The 17,115-nt window shown below is 42.0% G+C and overlaps 1 protein-coding gene across 1 annotated transcript; it reads right to left on the reverse strand.

The window, feature by feature from the left end:
- Window positions 1-11,581: 11,581 nt before the first annotated feature.
- On the reverse strand, window positions 11,582-16,782 carry KLHL31 (kelch like family member 31). The gene is made up of 2 exons (XM_004424010.3): window positions 15,584-16,782; window positions 11,582-13,837 (listed from the first exon to the last, which is right to left on the reverse strand). Exons 1-2 carry the CDS (start codon window positions 16,753-16,755, stop codon window positions 13,105-13,107), a joined length of 1,905 nt encoding a protein of 634 aa, XP_004424067.1. The 5' UTR covers window positions 16,756-16,782; the 3' UTR covers window positions 11,582-13,104.
- Window positions 16,783-17,115: the final 333 nt, after the last annotated feature.

Below are 17,115 nucleotides of genomic sequence, written 5' to 3' on the forward strand. Positions count from 1 at the left end.
TAATATTGGCTGCAGGCAACTCAGTATAGAAATGTCACGGCCTAGATTCATTTGCAGAGCGCCCTGGTGTTTTCACACACACGATCTAATTTAATCTTTGCAATCGTCCTACAAAGTAAGCAGGAGGGTTATGGTGAATTGCCTTTTTTACAGAAACTGAGGCCCAAACCGTTTGTTTAGCAATTGCTGGATCTAGGTATAGAATTCCAGGCTTCCAACTCTCAGTGTAGACTACTTTCGAAAGACCGTAGAAAAGGCAATTAGGCAACAACTTTGCTAAATTTCTTGGCAAAATTACAGAGAAGCAAGAGTATCCACTTCATAATGCTCTTTGAACACAGTGCATAATCCACAGTCACACTGAATTTCTAAATCTTTTTTAAAATGCAGCTCTGTTTGTCTCTTTTGCTTGGAACTCTCCAGACAGAATTTGCCACTCCTGCAGCAATCCTGTGAGGCTCTGCACATACCCTTGTGATTTCCTGTGTTGCATCATACGGCAATAATTTGTTCACACGTCTGTGTCCCCAGCCTCTCCTCCCCCACCCCCCACCCCGGGGGACAGTGAGACAAGGTCTAGTCATCTTGGGTCTCCAGCACCTAGCAGGGCACTAGACATAACAAAAGCTCAAGAAGTATCTTTATTTTGTTCATAAAAGGAAAACTTATTTTGACTGCATAAAATTTAGAAACATGTAAATGGTAAAGAATATCCTAAACAAAATAAAGATCAAAGAGAAATTGAAAAGTAAGAAACAAATGGTTGCAAAATGTCAAGTCCTCTAATCTATGAATTAGTAATAATAAAAATATTACTAAGTTTAGCTGGAGGTGGTGTTGTCATTTGGGTTTGCGTGTGTGCATGTGTGTGCACACGTTTGTGTTTTAAAAACCAATCAAAAAATTTTAGGGTAAATATTAACCTACCTTTACAGATTCCTAATAACAGTTCATAGGATATAGTAATGGTCTTGACTCTTTTGAATGTCTCCACCTGGTCATGTCCAAGTTCAATAGTGGTTTAAGTAATAATGGACCTTTCATTTCAAGCAAAATATAACATTTATATGATCTATACAGGGTCCACTGAAGTGGAAATAATGTATGCATAAGAATTATATAACAACCATCTACATTTAAAAAACACTACCTTAGGAATTATAATTCTATCAGACCTCAATAAGAGCAAATATAGCATCAATTAAATAATAGTAGTTAAACTGTCAAGAGAGAAATCAAAATGACTTTTAAAGAGAGAGAATGCAGGCAAATCTCTGGTGGCCATGGATGTGTAGGGGTCGGGTGCTTTGAAAGCTGAATCAAACCTGCATGTGGCCCTGGACTCCAGAACCCTGGCAGCCTAGCCCTCCTCCTCCCCTGGGGACTGGATGATTTTTGGGCGACGCCCAGGTCTTCTTGTTGAATAGGGGGACGTTAGTTTTCTAGTGCTGTTGGACAAATCACCCCAACTTATTGCCTTAAAACAATACCCCTTTATTATCTTAGGGCTCTGTAGGTTAGAAGTCTTGGTTAGCTCGCTGGTTTCTCTGCTCCAGGCTTCACAAGACTCTCATCAAAGTGTTGACAGGATGGGAGCTCATGGAGAGGCTCATTCCATGCTCATTCAGGTGGTTGTTGGCAAAATCAAGTTCCTTGCAGCTGTCGTACTGAGGTCCTCATTTTCTTGCTGACTGTCAGCTGCAGGCTGGCTGTAGCTTCTAGGCGCCTTTCTTCAATCTTTGCACATGGACATCTACATCTCAGAGCCAGCAATAGTGCAGTGAATCCTTCACGTGATTGGAAGCTCGTTGACTTCCTCTTCTGCTGCGTCTTCTCTGACTCCAGTTGGAGAAATTTCTCTGCTTTTAAGGGCTCAAGTGATTAGACTGCATTCCCCTGTTTAATCCAGGATAGTCTCCTCACCTCAAGATCCATAACCCTAATTACATCTGTGAAGTCCCTTTTGCCATGTAACATGACATATGCACAGGATACAGACATTAGGCTGTGGACATGAATCAGCCCTTGTAGGGCCACTTGGGAAAACTGGAATTTAAACTCTGCCTGAGCCAATTTTTGCCTGTTGTGGTCATTTTCTTCTCTAAGCTTTTTGAGCTTGCTCTCAAAAAGTTGACAAAGCTGCTAACCAATTTCTTGAGCTTTTTTTGCCATGGGAGATAATCAAGCCAGCTTTCAAAGAAGGAAGTTGTTCCTTGCAATTCTTTCTCCAGGCCTTCAGCCATCCTCCTGTGGGAGTTGTGCTTCCAGCTTATACTGCTGATGTTTTCCGACACGTTAGGCAGTTTTTTCTCTGTTTCTAAGAGATAAATTACCTCCTTGATTGGTTTTCTGCAAAGTTCCATTACGTGTTCTTGATACAGTTCACCAGGATGCGAAGTTTCAGTTGAAGCTCTTGAGTCTTACCTTCAGGCTGTGAATTTTTAGAAGTTAAAGATGCTTGCTCAGTTTGGAAACTTTTCATTTGCCCTGTAAGTTCTTTATTGGTTTGATTTTATTCAAATAATTTTAAAAAATTCCTTGTTTTTCTCTTTCGAACCAATTTAAGAAAACATGTAAGTGAGCAGCCTCAATGAGTTCCTTCAAATTGGCCTCTGACTGACCGCTTAAGCAGCCACATCTGATTCACTCTTTTTGTCTAATTCTGAATTGTCCTCATCCATGTAATCTCTAAATACAGCAGGAAAGTTTATCATCTCAGCCTAGTTTCAGCAGAGATTTTTAACCAGTCACCTTTATCATTTACAACATGTTTCCTTCAAATGGTTTGAGTTTTCAAGTATTTTTTTTTTTCTGTTCTTCAATTCCCACCCTTTCTTCCACCTCATAACTTCTTGGGTAAGCAGTTTTAGGCTTTCCTGAAGATGAGCATTTTCATCCAAATCATCCATTATTTCCCTCTGAAGTTGTTTTTGATTCTCTGAGATGCCTTTAAGATACTTTTGGTGTGAGTTACTAGGGATGGGAGGGGTTTTGGTTCATCTTCAAGTGACCGCGTCTGTCCTTGAAGGCGAGCCAACAGTCCTCCATGAAATGAAAGTTTAGGAGTCCCGCTTTTCCATTATTTGTCTGGAAGGTCTACTGGACCTCAAGGGAAGAGATGGACATGTTCAGCTTTTTGTCAAGTGCTCCCAAACACTGTGCTTGTACCTTCAGAGGACTGAGCTCCCCTGGAGGGGACTCGAGGCCTCCTTAGTCTTGGAAACAGTCCGATCTTCTCACCGACTTTACCATAGTCTTAATCCCGGGCAGAAAATCTTTTGGCTAGCTCTTTTTCTCTCCTTAAATGAGCTCTTTATTACAAAAAGAAGATACCAGAATCATTGGGAAACTCAAAAAGAATTGGGCATTGTCTCCAGCATTCTGACAACACCAGCAGAGCACTGCACAGCTCTTCCAGGACTGCTGGAAAGACATTTTTGTGACAGTCAGCAGGCCCTCCATGGCTCCAAAGGGTACCGTGGCTCTGCCCCTGGTTGCCAGTATCCTGCGAGCCACAAGTGATGCCATGGAACCCTGCAGAGTGTTCCATCTCTGACCCAAACAAGTGCCTGACATCCAGGACAGACCAGCAGTGGGGTTGTGAGATGGGGAGGCCAGGTTCTGTAAAATGGGGCTCTAGAACTTTGCTCTGCTTGAGCGGAGGAAGAGCCCAAATAGAAAGGGAAATTATTTGTGTGGTGCATTGGGGAAGAATGGAAAAGGTTCACTGTGAGCGCAGGCCTCTGCACACTCCCTACAGCAAGCCCAGGAGGCATCAGAGCAGTGCTGTGCCATAAGCCCATCCCCTGCCCATGAGCGCGTCAGGGCACAATGGTGGCACACGCTGCAGCAGAGGACTCAATGCCTGGATCCCTGGGTGAGGCTCACTCTCCTCCTGATTTAAAGTTTCCTTCTGCAGCCTGGAACCCCGGTCTGCCTACGGATGTCACAGGGACCTCCCGCTCCTGAAGACTCCCTCTGTCTTCTGTGTTTGGTCAGTGCAGGCAGGGACAGGAGTCTGAAGGGCTTCTCCAAAGGCACTAACTCATTGAGCTGGATTTCAACTGCAAGAATTCAGGAGAAATCAAGGGGAACTGACAGTGTCTTAACATTTAATGGATTTTCGGTGGAGCCAGTCCTGATACAATCCAAGCATTCCTGGATGGGGAGACTCTCCTCCAACGGCCCTGCCATCTTCAGTGTGTGGCTCCCAACGTTGCCTGGGGTCAGTCTCCAGCCCACCGCATCACCTTCAGAAGTATGCCTCTGTGGAGTGCTCTGAAGAGAGGGCAGGTCCTTCTTTCAGCTGAATTTGCCACCTTTGATTTTTTTTATACAACATCCCACTCTCCTACTGTTAGACTCAGGCCCAGAGCCTCACTGTCCATCACCCAGAACTCTGCCATGAGCGACTTGTCCTCAGTATGTTTATCCATGAGGGAAACAAAGGAACCATCATCAATGGAGGCTGGTCTGGGTGTTCTGAAGGGCGCCAGGGTTTGGGCTGCAGGTTACCTGCTCCCAGGAGTCCTTCTGTCTATCTCTCATTCCTGAATCAGAAAAAGCCCTCTGGGTGTCAATAGGTAGGCTCTAACCCTCTCAGGTTTCTCCATGTGGCCAGGAACATGGCTGCCCTCAAGAAGTATTTAAAGAAGTGAACATTACCTATTAACTCCTTTAGCTCTCACGTAAGGTAAGGTGATGGAATCAGAATGGCCATTAATCTCAGAACGCCAATGTGTACCAACATGACGAGACACAGACATGTCAATGTCTACGCCTCAGTCTCTCTTTATCTCTCTATCTCCATTTCTATCATTTCTATCTCTTACTCTGCTCAAGCTGCGGCTGCTGTAACAAAATACCATAAACTCAGTAGTTTAAACAACAAACATTTATGTCTATCAGTTCTGGAGACTGAGAAGTCCAAGATCAGTGTGTCAGCATGGTCAGATTCTGGGTGAACACTCTTCCTGGTTTACAGATGGCCATCTTCTCATTTGTATCCTCACATTGTCGGGAGAGAGAAGGCTAACTCTTCCTCTTCTTATGAGGACACTAATCCCATCATGGGGCTCCACTCTCATGACCTAATTACCTCTCAAAGGCCCCACTTCCACATACTGTCACATTAGGGCTTCAACATATGAACTTTGAGGAGGCACATTCAGTCCATGACAATATAGCTATATATAGGACCAGTGTCAGCCATTTAGCTGGTAAGTGTTTATTTAGTGCTTAATATATACACATAAGTCATTTGACAGCATATATATTTATATTTATATATACACATCATTTGATAGAATACATATAAATCTATCAAATGATATAATAATTATAATTATTACTTATATATAGTTATAATTATATAATATAATGTATATATTATATAATATATAAATATATAATATATATATTAAGTGCTAAATAATTAAATGAATAATATTGGAATAGGAATCTAGCAAGCAGTAAGTCATGGTGGTTTTATTATTTCATTCATTCATTCACTCATTTATTTACTCAACAAAAAATATTGAGCCCTGCTGTACACCAGGCATTGTTCTAGACACTGGAGGTACAGCAGTGAACAAGGCAGACAAGGTCCTCACTCTTAAAGAACATAGTCTAAAAGGGTTGGGAGAACATAAGCAACACAGCAGGAAAGTACCCAGAAGTGGTAAGCTCTGATGTGGTGATGTGAGCCCAGTGAGAATGGGAGCCAGGGAGGAGGCACCCGCCAACACGAGCTTCTAGCAGAGTTGCAGCCATGGTCAGAAGCACAGTGCTGAAGCCCCGAAAAGACAGGACAGAAACACCCCAACCACTCTCTTCTGCCCTCTGATCTCCTTCTGATGCTTCCCATCGGATAAATACAACCTATCGGCCAAAGAGTCTGAGTCTGGATGATGCAGTCCTTGGGGATCTGCTCGGATCCCTGAGCACGGGGCAGGGCAGAGAAAGACAGAGCCTGATCAGGGTTATGAAAGTAGGAAATAAAAGGAGAATAATCTCCAAATGGAGTCATTATAAAACTTTTACCACTTTTAAGCTCTTTGAGGGCAAGCTCTAAGTTGAGTTTACCTTTCTCTTCCCCACAGGACCCAGGTGGCACAAAACTTGGCAAGAAGTACGTGCTTGTTAATTTAATTGCACTTTGTGGGGCTGGCTCTGCCTGATCTAAATGAGTGTGCTTGGGGCATCCGCATCTCCCAGGGGGATTCTGGCTCTTCACTGGCCCCGGGGAAACACAGCATCTTGTTCACAATGGTATTCCAGCAGCCTGCTTGGTGCATTGCTATGTCCAATGAACATTTGCTAAACAAGGAAAGGACTCTTTTTGCATACAGAATTTCCTTTGTTGCCCACATGCAGAATTGTGATAGAATGAAACTTTTCTCAACTTGGAACTCTGCTGTAAATGGAAAGGTTTCATTAAGGTTAGGGAAAACGACTTGGGGGCCAGATTACAACCATTTCAATTTCCTTCTCTCTCTCCCCCTGAGGAATCCTCTTTTCTTGTGGTGATTAAGAATAGATGCATATCCTTCCTCTTTTAGACTCTACCTAATGCGTTCTTTTCTCCCCAAACCATCATGTATGGGGAACCTCCTCATATGGCTAGAGTGAGAAGAATTTAGTCACAAATGTATAATTTACAGTCAATAGTGTTTTAGAAGAGGTAAAATCAAGAAGCTTGAAGAGTATTCTAGAAGTAGAGGGACAGAGAAAGCCAGAGAGGCAGAGGTGAGGGGGGAAATTCTGATATTAGATGGGTTTCCTCGAGTTTGTGGGAATCAGATTTATGTGAACACTCAAATCTTATAGAGTACATTCAATGTATGCTGTAGACCTGTAAGGGCCCTGAATTGAGAAAAGGCTGCAAGAGTTGTCTGGGCTTGTCCTTCAGAAGGAAAAAGGCAAGATATAATAGAGGAGCTGAGTGCAAGTCTTATGACCCAGGAAACAGGGAGCGGGGGAGCACTGTGTTGGTGTGACCAGATACAGAAGGTGTGATGGAGGGGAGGTCGTATGCCTTGGAAGCTCCTTGCTCCGTGGACAACCAGGGAGGAAGATGAGAGCTGTAGTTTCCAAAATTTAATCATCCATTGTGCCGAGATGATGCTGTATGAAAACTTCTCTTTTTCCTCCGGCGCTCACATGAAGACTTTCCCCCCAGCTCCCTTCCACCTAGGTAGGGCCATATGCCTAGTTCTGGCCAAAGTCATGTGGATGGAATTGACGTAGACCACTTCTGTACTTGGCCCACCAAAAATAGATCCTGCTCAATTTCCCCCTCTAACTGAGGATAGAGATATCTTCAAGATGGAAAGAGACAGAATTTCTGAATGTAGAGCCTATGGTGATAACCTAGATGTGAGCACAAAGCGAAAACAGCCACACAAAGGCCTAAGTCCTCCATTCCTACCACTGGACGCTTCCCTCTTTTGGGCACATGTGGCAATGATGGAGAGAAACGTTTGTTACTGTAACCAAGCTCTTGCTTCTTCCACTTCTTCTGGGCTAAATAATAGTAATTTTAAAAGGCCTTCTTTTTCGAAGATTGCAATTGCTTCTATAGCTATGATTGAATATCAAGGCCAAGTCCGAACAGTAGTTTCTCCAGGATGAATCAGCCTGCCTTTAAAAGGCATTTTCCTGAAAGGGATAAGTAAAGAAGCCGTATAGGATTTTCAGGCTAATCAGAGGCTACCGCACCCTCCAAAGTTTCGGGAAAAGGGCCTTCCTTGTTCACCACTCTCTAAGGAGCATGTCTGGTCTGAAACTGGGTGGAAGGTGGGTAATGGCATAAGGACTTAACGCAGCTTACACCTCAGTTCATAAACCACCTTGTGAATGTGGCTAGAAAGAAAAACAAAGGGGCCGATAGGGTGTTTCTGTGGGCCCTGGGTTGGAGTTCCTCTCTCCTTCAAGGCCTGTTCATCCCAAAATGGACCTTTTAATGCACTTCCATACCTGATGAGAGGAAAGCCTAGAGGTGGGTTTAAATATCTTTTAGTGTCTAGTCTTTCTACCATTCTTGCCAAATACAGTATGTGCAAAATGGTTATTCCTTTGATACATACTAGAGTGCCTCAGTTATATTTAGTGTCGTGAAGTAATTGCACACGTGTCACGAATTGGATAGATGGACTGATGTGTGAATGTGGGAGGGAGTGCAAACCTGTAGGGAAGCTTGGAGTTATGTGGGAGTTTAAAGGAAACTCTGGGGCACCTCGCTGGGATGCTCAAAACTGGGAACATGGACCAGCTGGTTTCTGTTTGCAGCCAATCTAGTCTCTTTACACAGTTACAAGGCTTGGAGACGTTTAAGAAAAAGTATGGCTGCCAGTTAGAATTTTCTAGAAATGACTAAAATGGCCTCAGCTGAGTGTTATTATTTACCTACTAAATCAGATCAAAGACTGGGCATCTTTGCATGTTACATTTCATTCACTCATTTGGAAGGTGAGGCGGAAGAGAAGGGCCGTGAAGGTTTGTCTGTACAGCAATACAATTTCATTTCCTAAAAAGTAGTTTCATTGCAAATGATGAATCCGAGTCTTTGCCAGGTTGGCTGCGGTCAGGGTGGAAAGGAGAGTAGAAACCACGCTTAATCTATGACTTCTAAGTGATGAGGGCTGAGACAGACCACACTTAGGCTTTTGTCTGAGTTACAAAGCAAGTTATTAGGGATGTTTTGTACCTTTTTCTTTCTGTAGTCTTCAAGCCATTGGAACAGCTTTTCAATTATGTGTCATTTCTTTTTTTGTTGTTGTGTTTTGTTGAGGTGAATCATCATGAAAACTAAATAGAGAAAAAAACAAACACCCCAATCATCACAGAAAGAACACTTCAGAACTACCCACGTTTGATCATTGACAGGCTCTTTTTGAATGCAGCTTTATTGAGAGTAATGAGGTTACAAACACTACAGACATTTTACTTTGTTGTTCCTTTTATAGTACCAGAATGTTTTAAGCAAACAAATTTTCTGCCAAAATTTGCTGAATAAATACAAAGTTTTTTAGGAGTGTTCAAGACAAGTATTTTATTTCAAATTCCCTGAAAGAGAAATTTAAATGGTCTTTACCCTCTGAATGTGCTGGAGGGTAAATCTCTACTATTTTAGAATCTTTAGTTCTCATAATTACCATGGAGGAGTGTTTAGGAAACTATCCTATTGTTTTTCTTGGTATAAAAAGAAATACTGAAAAATAATTCCTTTTAATGCTGCCTTGTGCTCAAGAACATATTCATCAGTGGCTGGGATGGAGATCTAGCTCATTCAGAGACAATTAAGTCAGAGAAGAATTCAGAATAATCATTCAGAGATTACATAAATTCATTTCTTTGTAACTCAGGGAAAAAATTAACTAAATGAAGTGATTTTAGTTTCTTTTATCTAGTAACTTGGATGATTTCTGAAGATATTTGGCCAGGATAACCAGCAAAAAATTGACATTTTAACACTTACATATTTCCAGGTAAACCTCTATTTACACACGTTTGTAAAATACAATTACTGTAGTTGCTGCTTTGCTTAACTCATAGAACCATTCAGTACAGCCTCACTTCCTTATTACCTCAATTATACCTCCTCACATACAACATTCCACTACCATCTAATCATTGTTTAGAATTATATTAATCTGTACCATCACTGACCTTCTATTCATAATCATTCTTACAACAAAGGAAGTAAAAATAAAACTCATTCAATGCCAATGAAAGCAACTAGTGCATTAGGGATGACAACTGGGCTCCAAGAGCCTAACGAGAACTGGACAGACTACATGAAACTCTGGCTTCCTGGAGACTTTCACATGAGGACTCTGGCCCATTCAGAAAAAGAGAGCTTGAGTTTTGTTATTTCAGTTGCTAGGTAACATGCTATTTCTCTGATACATTGAACCGTTGCTTTTATTTAATCACAGAGCTCTGGCATTACAAAAATAACAAGCCCTTTTCTTTCGGAAAAATAAAGGGAGGTACAGGGTTGGAGCCAGCCCTGGTGGTGTAGTGGTTAAGATTCGGCGCTCTCATTCCGTGGCCCAGGTTTGTTTCCCAGTCAGGGAACCACACCACCTGTCTGCTGGTTGTCAGACTGTGACAGCTGCATGTTGCTGTGATGCTGAAAGCTATGCCATCAGGATTTCAAATACCAGCAGGGTCACCTGCGGTGGGCAGGTTTCCGTGGAGCTTCCAGACGAAGACAGATTAGGAAGAAGGACCTGACCACCCACTTCCGAGAAAATTGGCCAGGAAAACCCTAGGAAGCAGAGCATTGTCTGACACAGCGAAGGGAAGGGGATGGCGCAAAAAGACCAGGCAGGGTTCCGCTCTGCTGTGCACAGCAGCGCTGGGAGTCAGAGTCGATGCAACAGCACTAACAACAAACAGGGTTGGACCCTAAGGCTTGGGAGTATAACTGAATGTAAGCTTAAAACATAATAAAAATGCAGTAATTTTCCAGTTGGGAAACATGGAGAGACCATCAAGTTTTCTAGGAGCTACTGCTTCAATAGTTGGGTTACAGAGTATGTTTCACTTATGCATGAAAGGTGACACACGTTATTTTGATTCTGTATACTTCATAACGGTCTTTCTTTATTGACCTAGCTGTTGAAGCAGAAGATAGAACAGCAATACACCCAGGAAGCTGGCGAGCCCAGATATGTGTATTTTCCGAGTCTTCAGATAAACAAAGTAGAAAATACATTAAATGGTAATTTCAAGTGATTTACCCAGCTCTAACATGTCTCCAGTTTCATCTCTAGAAAGCCACTGCCAAGTTTTTGCACAACCTATCTTATCAAGCTTGGACAGATGAAAAATCCTCTAGTTTCAGCATCTCTCCTCATTCTTCCATGATAAAATGTTACTATTGATTAATTCTTTTTTTTTATTGAGGTCTTATTGGCTTATAACAATTGATTGATTCTTATTGCATTCCAAGCCTTAAGTCCCCTACTTCACAATACTTCTAGGATCTCAATAGGAGACAAATCTATTAGTGTGCATCGAGGAATTATGTCTATTTGCCCACTTATGACCTGTAATCCATAACAAATCACCTTTTTTTCTTTCAAAATTAATAATATACTATAGGTTTCTCCATTGTATGAGAATATATATTTATACCAAACTGAAAGAAGTTGCAGTCATGAAAAGTTTATTTTACCAATGATGCTGCAAAGACAAAAGGTTACCCATAGGTCGTACCTTGGTAACTGAAGAACTCAATGATTTAACTTGCTCCATAAACTAGTGGCTCACACAGCTTTATTTTCTAGCCTGGGCAGATAAGTCAAGGGAGCAGGTGCCTTTAGATCTGCTCCTACTTGGAGAAGCTCCTCATGCTGTGTGTGGGGTAGGAAACAGCCCAGGGTCTTTATATTAATCATGTCTCGTTCTTAACTTAGTCTTTATGGCCCTTACCTGAGTGTTACCATTAAACCCACAGAGACTGAACTTTTCATAAGGGGCAACGATATAAAATTGTTCCACAAAGTGTACTCTATGAACCACTTTTCACAGTTCGAATAAAATATTTTAAATATAAATATTGTAACTCTAGCAATAACCTATCTACACAAGGTGGGAGAGGATGGGATTAATGAAAATCCAGTTGTATTTCCACATATCTCATGTTTAGCCACTTATATAGTTTGTCTTATTTTTCAAAATCCAATTGCACATAACCCATAATCAACAGGCCATTTCCTCTCCAAAACAAACAATCAAAGAATAAAGTGATAAATTATAAGAAAGGAAAATATATATCATTTACTACAATCATTCCCTTGCTCCAAAACTTGGAAAACATGTAAGAAAACTGATATCGAGGGGAACACTTTAATTTGCAAAGCTAATTTGGAGCAGATGAAATTTAAAAAGATATAACAGAATGGGCATATATTATTTTAATATTTCTATGTGAAATGAATGTGTTAGAATTTTAATTAAGAAATCATAAGGATTGCTATGAAATGGGACACAATGGCATTTACCAACAGGAGAACCCATTCATCCTGTTATTGCCAAATCCAAGAATTCCGGATGTTTCCTTCATTCTCATCCATACAAAAGAGTGGGAGAAATCAAATTACTGTTATTGGTTGTATAACCTTCAGACTATATAAGCTTTAAGTTAACGACCCTTATGGACATGGTTTTATTTAGTGTTCATCCCAGGAATACATTAGGGTCAAGATTGCCTTTAACCATCTTGGTGTAGTTTTTCAGGGGAGGGAGGGGCTCCCATGAGACTTGCAATGCCTTTAACAAGGGACAGGGTTAAAGTGCAAATATTTTTAGGAGAAACAACAGAATGATTTAAAATTACACTATAAATTAAATGACTAACATCAGTTCCTTCTCTGAGAGCAGGATTTTTTGACATGAAAAACACCGAGGCCTGAGGAATGGAGGAAGAGGGAATCACCCCAAAACCAAAAGTGTGAACCGGACAGTCCCTGGATGGAATCCTTGTTAATACTTTGTAGTCCGACTTTGTTTTTAAGCTTTGTGACTTTGTCATGGGATGCCTTTCAAAATCCTTTACTCAATCATGCATAGGAAAAGAAACTGCATTGACATATAGAATTAAATCTTGTCTTTATGGATAGAGACGGATTTCCATTTTAAAATAAAATATTTTATAAAGGAATATTTTCAATCTCCCAAAGAAAAAAACAGAGAGAAGAAAATAAACTTTTGTCCGTGAAATCGCTTACTCACATAAGCTGCACGGGACTAACGTGTAGAAGAAACATCTCAAATTGGGGTGCAACCGTTCTACGTGTAGGTCACGGGCCGCGACGGAAGAGTGCCGACAACGGCTTCTGCCTGCCACCCAGCGGCCGCTGAAATCAATTCTGTTTCTTTCCTTTGTTGGCTATGGCTCTGTATTTTGCTTTAAAAAAAATTGATAGAGGTAGATTACGCCATACCAGGAATTTAAAACCATCAAGACATATGCCTCGATATATTTTAAAATACCATCATTGTAGTAAATGTTATATATTTTCCTTTTCGCTAAGTCGAAGGTTAACCACGAATAAATATTGGTTCTTCCTGCGTCCCCGCATCCACCCGGGTTCAGATACTGACTGGCACCGAGGACACCGAGCTGGCTCGTGATTCCCGGGTCACCCTGTTGGGCATGGAGAGGGTACAGCAGGACACGCCCACGGTGGCCTCGGGCAGCTCGTCGTCCTCCGTCCACTCGTTGAGCTCGGGGCTGAAGCACTGGATGCACTTCTTGTACTTCTTCTCGCCCTCGTTCCAGCCGCCCACCAGGTAGGCGCGCCCGTGCAGCGCCGAGGCGCCCGCGGTGCTCACGCCCACCTGCAGTGGCGCCGCGTAGCTCCACTGGCCGCTGGCCGCGCTGTAGCTCTCCACCGGCAGCACGTCCACGCGCTCCCCGCGCGGCCCCAGCTGGCTGCCCCCCATCACATACACCCTGTCGCCCAGCGCGACGGCGCAGTGCCAGCCGCGGGGCGTGCTCAGCCCCGGCAGCTCCTGCCACGCGTCGCTGGCCGGGTCGTAGGCGCACACGGAGCGCGAGTACGCGGCGCCGATGTAGCCGCCGGTCACCAGCACGCGGCCGTCGGTGACCGCGCTGGCGTGGCAGCAGCGCGCCACCTCCAGGGGCGTCTTCGGCTGCCACTGATTGGTGGAGGGCACGTAGCACTCCAGCGAGGCCAGGCTGCCTTCCGTGTTGCGGCCGCCCACGGCGTAAAGGAGCCCGTTGAACACGCTCAGGCTGAAGTGCGTGCGCTTCTGGTTCATGCTGGCCAGGTGTATCCAGGTGTTGAAGCGGGGATCGTATCTGGAAATGGCAGAGGAAGTGTGACAGGCACGTTGACTGCAGCCAGGGAACTCACGTTACTCCGCAAGCCATAACGTGGGAGTTTTGACACTATTCCTGCAAGGAGGCTAGGGACCTGGCGCTGTTTTTTCTCTCTCAGCCAGTGAAAAAGTGTGACACTTGGAAAAGGCAAGGCAGACCTTGGTGACTCTTCCCTCCTCCCCGTTTATAAAACCACTTCCTTTATCAGGCCACCTGGAGAAGCCCCCACAGAGACCGACCTTCCGGTCCCCTTTCCTCCAGATTCAAATATCCATCAGCCAGTAGGATTTATGAGATGTGGAGGAGGGGAGGGAAGCTGGGTATCTGTGGCAATCAGAAAAGGGAACACTGCCGCATTCAAGTCAGTTCCCTTCATCTTCAGACACCACCATCCCCAGCTCTTTCTCACTGCTTAAATAAGCTAGGAGTCGACCAACTGGCTATCTCCATTTCTCACAAACTCCTTCTTATTTATACGCTTATCCTGGCCTTTGAAACAGTAAAGCTAAATCGCTCAACCAAGCCTTCTCTCATCTGTTTAGAATGAGATCGAGGGAACTCATGTCCAAAAATATCAACAAAGCCTTAACTTTCCATACTTCTCTATTTTCTAGCACTTATTAGTAGGTAAGATTTTTTAGTTTAGGGATATATTTTTTCAGTGTTCATTACAGTTAATATCCCATAAGCACTGCAATCAGTACTGCAATCAATACTGCAAATCAATACTGTGACTTGAGTACTAACAGTTGAATATTAGCAGGAGGATAACAAGCAGAGTAAATGATGCTTTCCTGTTTACGTAGTTCCGAAGTCTTGTAAACACAGAACTCACTCCCTCAGTTTGACGTTCACTCATCTTTGTCCCATTTAACCTCCAAATCAAAACTTAACTATAGTTATTAAAGGCTAAAAATCAACTAATTGTTTGGATTCATTTAAATGACACATACATATAATGAAGTAAAGAATATTTTTCATGATATACTGTATAAATTTTCAGATTTTGCTCATGAGTTAGGTTTGACCTTGTACTACTACCATGATATAAGCATGACTTTCTGAACGTTTCATATATATGGAAGTTCAATCATATAGTTTTATCATAAATATACAAAAATAGCATGGCATTTGAATTCCATTTTCTGAAGGATTTATTATACTTTTACTCTTTCTACATGCATCAAAAATATTGACATTTTCTATGGTATTCAGTCTTCGAAAAATATTTAAAATTAATTAGGAGCCACATTTTTAATGATCTCATTCTATTTGGTGATATCAATCTGACAGTCATCAGTAAGAGTCACTTAAAAGAAATTTTGTATTATTTTAATTTTTCTTACCACTTAGAGTTAAAAACTAAATTTGTACCCAGTGTGCTTCAGAAACGCAGTGTATTGTGGAGAGCGCCTGACTAGAAATGAGAAAATGTGAATTGCCACCTCCTAGCGGTATAACTTCTCTGGGTATCAGATTTCTCACATGTAAAATCAGAATAATCATATCTTCCCTGCTCACTCCACAGGCTTACTCAGAAATCTAGAGTTCATAATATATGTGATTGCACTTTATATAATGTGAAGTGTTGTATATATATAATGTGGCATTATTGATTTACTGAGCCAATGAACTAAGATAATAAGCATGATTAATTTACTTCTATATCAGGGCAAATTCCTCACACTATTGAACCATTTCAGTTCCTAATAAAGGAGCAAGTACCTGCAGAAATTGCTGACTGCATGCTTGGCTTGATTTCTTGCATCATTCTGGTCTTCACCACCGGCCACATAAAGAAATCCGTCCATCACAGCCACACACTGATTAAAACTCTTGGCTGGCATTTCTGTAAGCTTGCACCATCCATTTTCAGGGTCTCTGTACAAGATGTCTCTACTAAGGGACTTCTCAGTAAGGCCTGGACGTCCCCCAACAGTGACGAGGACCCGACAGCCCCCTCGGATTCTCGTGCGCCTAGACTGCAATGTGTTTTGATGATACGGAAGTAAGTGGTAGTTCATAGCATCTACAAGAAGTTTGTGACAATCAGCATCTTGCATCATTCTGGGTACAGACTGAACATAATTGACCAGGTCTTGGGCAGAGATGGTACCAAAGCGAATATTGCTCAAAAGGTCTGCAGCAAATTTCACTCTCTTTTGGTCAAATTCTAACCATTTCATTGCAATCTGGAATGCTACTATTTCAGAAGGCAACTGTAAGTCATCATCTATAAGAAGTTCGTTAATTTGCTCAAATGTAAGTTTCATAAACTGATCTGATTCTGCAAATTCCAGGAAGTTATCCCGGATAAATTTTTGGGCTGCTGCCTTTGCATTTTTCAGGGAGTATGTTTCAGCAATGTTAGCAACGTACATGCAATTCTCAACACTCATCTCTTGTACCAGAAAATCACTGCACATCTTTACAAGAGTATGGATCTGAAGATAAACAGCAGCAGAAATAATGCTTCCTATTGTATACAAGGAGAGAGTCAGTTTTCCGGTGTAGGCATACGCGATGACAGTGGCCAGGCCTAGCGGTGAGATATCGTTGAGATCCACCCTTTGAGTAGATGGGTCTTTTTTGAGGATGTTGTAAAAGTACTCACTGCATGAAGCCATCACTGACTTGTGAACGTCAAAGGATTTGGTTTTGGTGCCAATGACTAAGTCACAAAGGAAGCTCTCCTGCCGCATTTTACTTAAACCTTCCAAGAGGTTGGGGCCATAAGAAGCATCTGTTAATTCAGAAGAAATGCAGCTAAGGCCATTGCCTCCCTCTAGAAGCCCATTCAGAGCATTTAGTTTGTTTAGGGGGCTGTCTTCTACAATTATGGTCATCTCATTGATATCCCCTTTGTTCTTTCGGACAGTCTTCTTTTTGGGGGCCATGTTGGCAAACACAGTGTCACAGGCAAGAGCTTGCTAAAAAAAGAAAAAAGGCATGATTTTATTTTAATTGTGCTTTAGACTTTGAAATGCTACATTGAGAAATTTTTTAATGAGATAGTTTTATAATGGCATAATGTAGATGAACCCTCAAAAATAGATTTAAAGACTTACATTAAACTAGATGCACATTTTATTGACAATTTGTTTCAGCATCAAGCATTGAAGGCAATTCTAGAAAGATTTATATTGTCAAACGAGACCTCTCAATAGCTATATTGCCAGGTAATTTTATACAGCAAAATGACCAAATATTCTCTCATACAGCTGTACAGTAACTATGGAATAGTAGTTAAAACATCA

This window comes from Ceratotherium simum, chromosome 13 (assembly GCF_057802395.1).
Source record: "Ceratotherium simum simum isolate JZ-2026a chromosome 13, ASM5780239v1, whole genome shotgun sequence".
NCBI classification, from domain to species: Eukaryota; Metazoa; Chordata; class Mammalia; order Perissodactyla; family Rhinocerotidae; genus Ceratotherium; species Ceratotherium simum.